Source organism: Coffea arabica, chromosome 1e (genome assembly GCF_036785885.1).
Source record: "Coffea arabica cultivar ET-39 chromosome 1e, Coffea Arabica ET-39 HiFi, whole genome shotgun sequence".
Taxonomy (NCBI): domain Eukaryota; kingdom Viridiplantae; phylum Streptophyta; class Magnoliopsida; order Gentianales; family Rubiaceae; genus Coffea; species Coffea arabica.
Window position 1 is genome coordinate 45,774,981 of NC_092311.1, and position 2,877 is coordinate 45,777,857.

Genomic DNA, 2,877 nt, shown 5'->3' on the forward strand with positions numbered 1-2,877 from the left:
TTTCATCTTTTATAACACGCATGTGTTATACTATGAATAGTATAAAATGCTACGTGATCAACCTCGATCGATTTCCAAATCAGGTAAGTTTTCCAATTTCCAAGCTTTCAATCTAATTAAAGTCGATGTTTCTGGTATATATGGTAACATTACAGTATTAATACTTTATGTGTTACTTAATTCGAATTTAATTAAGGCCACTGATCGAGTGATAAAAAGTTGAAAATGTGTATGTAGGCGCCACCAACTCATATTGGCTTCATGCATGCGACTTGCTCCACCAGATAGAGAACAAATGCCGGAGTTCAACTTATCAAATTATTCCAGTATGATGTTACAAATAGGAAAGAAGCTCCGTCGAGAAATAAAAAAAATTGTAGAACAAGCAATAACATATTATAGCGAAGAGGTGATGAGCATGAACTAAATGCATTTCTTGTCCCAGTATGCCCACTCGTATTCAAGGTTTATTCTCCTATTCCTCTTCTTTCCTATGACGTCTTTAACCAAAAAAAAAAAACAAGCAGGGAACGACATTATCCCTTCTTTCCTATTCCAATTCATAGCAAATCAGCTTGAAGGCTGCCAAATGGTCTTCAAATAGTGCAATAACAGCATCAATGCTTCCATCACCAATAAAAGACGGTAGAAGCAAAATGGTGCCCTCTAGAGGGTAATAAGATGGCATGAAAACATAAGGGGACCCTCCTCCAAGATCCAGGTCATAAAACGGAAACCTTAGCCAGCTGCTAACGTCCAAATTAGGGCATTCTATTACAGATTGGCCCATGTCAACAACTGGCACGAGGTTCTCTTCTTTCACCTTGTGGCTTGCAAAGTCGATGAATGATCTAAAGTAGTTGTCGTTCACATTTGCAACTGTGTCATGAATGAGTTTGGCTCCGTATGGCACTGGCTCACGCAACAAGTCCTTGACTTTTGCAGTGGGAAGTGCCCATAGAACCAAATTGCCAAAATATTCATTTGGAATTCTTGGATCCATCCTCATGCGACCATTGACTGAAATTCTCACGCTTGTTGTTTGGTATGCACTCAGTCCACGAGCTTTCGTCACAGCTTTCCACAAATGTGCCACCAAGCTCTCAAATGTGCTATAGGACTTGTCATTACCATTCCTAGAGGAAGCCTTTGCTTTGAGCTTGGCTAGAAAGCCTAATGAGAAGTGGAATTGATCCACTGCAACACCGTCGACGTCTTCATCTAGGAGAGGGTGGAATTGTTCGAGTTTTGGGTTCTTAAACTCGACCCCTCGATGCTCAAATTCTATACAAGGGGGATCCCGTGGCTTGAAAATTCCCCGATCATGCAGAGGAAGGGGATGTATTTCGAGCCCTCGACAAGCTTGCCCCCAAGCAACTAAAAAGTTGCTTGTGGCTTGCCCATCAGCCACAGTGTGGTGAGCTGTGAAGCCAACCACGATTGAGCCGCAAGTGAATCTTGTGATTTGAACTTGCACCAACTCTTGAATATTTCCTTGTATACTCGGGTGAAGGCTTAAACAGAATGCCGATGGTTTGAGAGGCATTACTTGATCAAGCTCGATATCCATCGATGCCTCGACAAATCTCACCCCGGCATCATTGAGAAGAATGATTGGTTCACCATCATTATCTTTGCTCAATCTTCCGGCCCATTCTCGATAGACAGATAATGCCTTTCGAAGCCCCGTCTCTAAGGTAGCATTTGGAGGATTTGGTGGATGATAGGCATATATTATGGCCATGTGGGCATCAAATGTTACCTTATCAAAAACACTTAGGGGAATATGATTTGTTGTTGGGGGGATGCCTTCATGCAAGGGCTTAATGATTCTTGAGCTCTCTAGTCTGACCCTCATTTTTCTTTTTGAGTGGGTTTGGTGACTAATGCTGGGAGGAAAATTGAAGGGAAATGGCGACTTTGTTTTGTGTTTCACGCTAGAAGTGCAGGGTTTATATAGAACCTAGAGTAACACCAATTCAAAGTTGGCTAAGACATTTTTGCAATGTACAGAAAACCATAGTGCGGCAATGCCATTTAATAACACATTAATTAAAAACCTGCGTCTAAAAAGTCGTGGCATGTCTGAAATTAGTTACAGCTGTGCTTGGTGGTTGATTTCAATTTGATTAATGTTTTGACTTCTGTGTGTGGAATTTGTCTTGAACTCCACTGATGCAGCGTTTATGATGAAGATCACATTCTCCACGTTAATGTAGACATTGTATCCGTAAATTAGATATTGATGTAAATAGTATATCCACCAATTAGATGACTGACTTGGACATCGCTTCTATATTAACCCTCCAGAAAATGACATGGTTTGGTAATTAAGGGAGTTACAATTTCGTCAACTTTTTTTTTTTTTTTTGGGCCTTTGTCCAACTAGCAATTGAGGTATCTATTTTGGATACTTCTTCGTTTGGATCGAGGAAATATGATGAAGTATTTGAAATCTACTCAGATCGTTTTAGTTGTTTGGATTGCTTAATAGACATTTAAGTTTATAATGCACTAACTATTAAAATATACTTTAAATACTAAAATAATTTACAAATATAAATACCTCCTAAAAAATGTAAACAACTAGAGAATTTGAAAGGATTTCATATTTCCCTCAATCCAAATGCAGCCAAATTGTCCGAACATGGGATTTTAACAAAATAGAGCTTTTGTACGGAGATTCTTAATGCTCCACAAAATCAACAGAAACATTCAGTTTGGTTAGATTCCGATTGCGGACCATTTTAGAGCACAAGTTGATGGCCTAAACCTGTAAAGCTTAGAGAGGACAACATTGAACCGCCTTCAAAAAGGAAATTCCGTGTAACCATCCCTAAATCATTTGGCCATTTGAAGCTGGTGATAGATGGCTTA

General features: G+C 39.5%; 1 protein-coding gene across 1 annotated transcript; it reads right to left on the reverse strand.

Moving 5' to 3' along the window:
• Positions 1 to 285: 285 nt before the first annotated feature.
• LOC113689560 (agmatine coumaroyltransferase-2-like) lies at positions 286 to 1,908 on the reverse strand. Its single transcript, XM_027207324.2, has one exon. It carries the CDS (start codon positions 1,856 to 1,858, stop codon positions 551 to 553), a length of 1,308 nt encoding a protein of 435 aa, XP_027063125.1. The 5' UTR covers positions 1,859 to 1,908; the 3' UTR covers positions 286 to 550.
• Positions 1,909 to 2,877: the final 969 nt, after the last annotated feature.

What these genes read in the sequence shown, in the direction of transcription:
- LOC113689560 (XM_027207324.2), bottom strand. Translation starts at nt 1,858, where the DNA reads ATGAGGGTCAGACTAGAGAGCTCAAGAATCATTAAGCCCTTGCATGAA.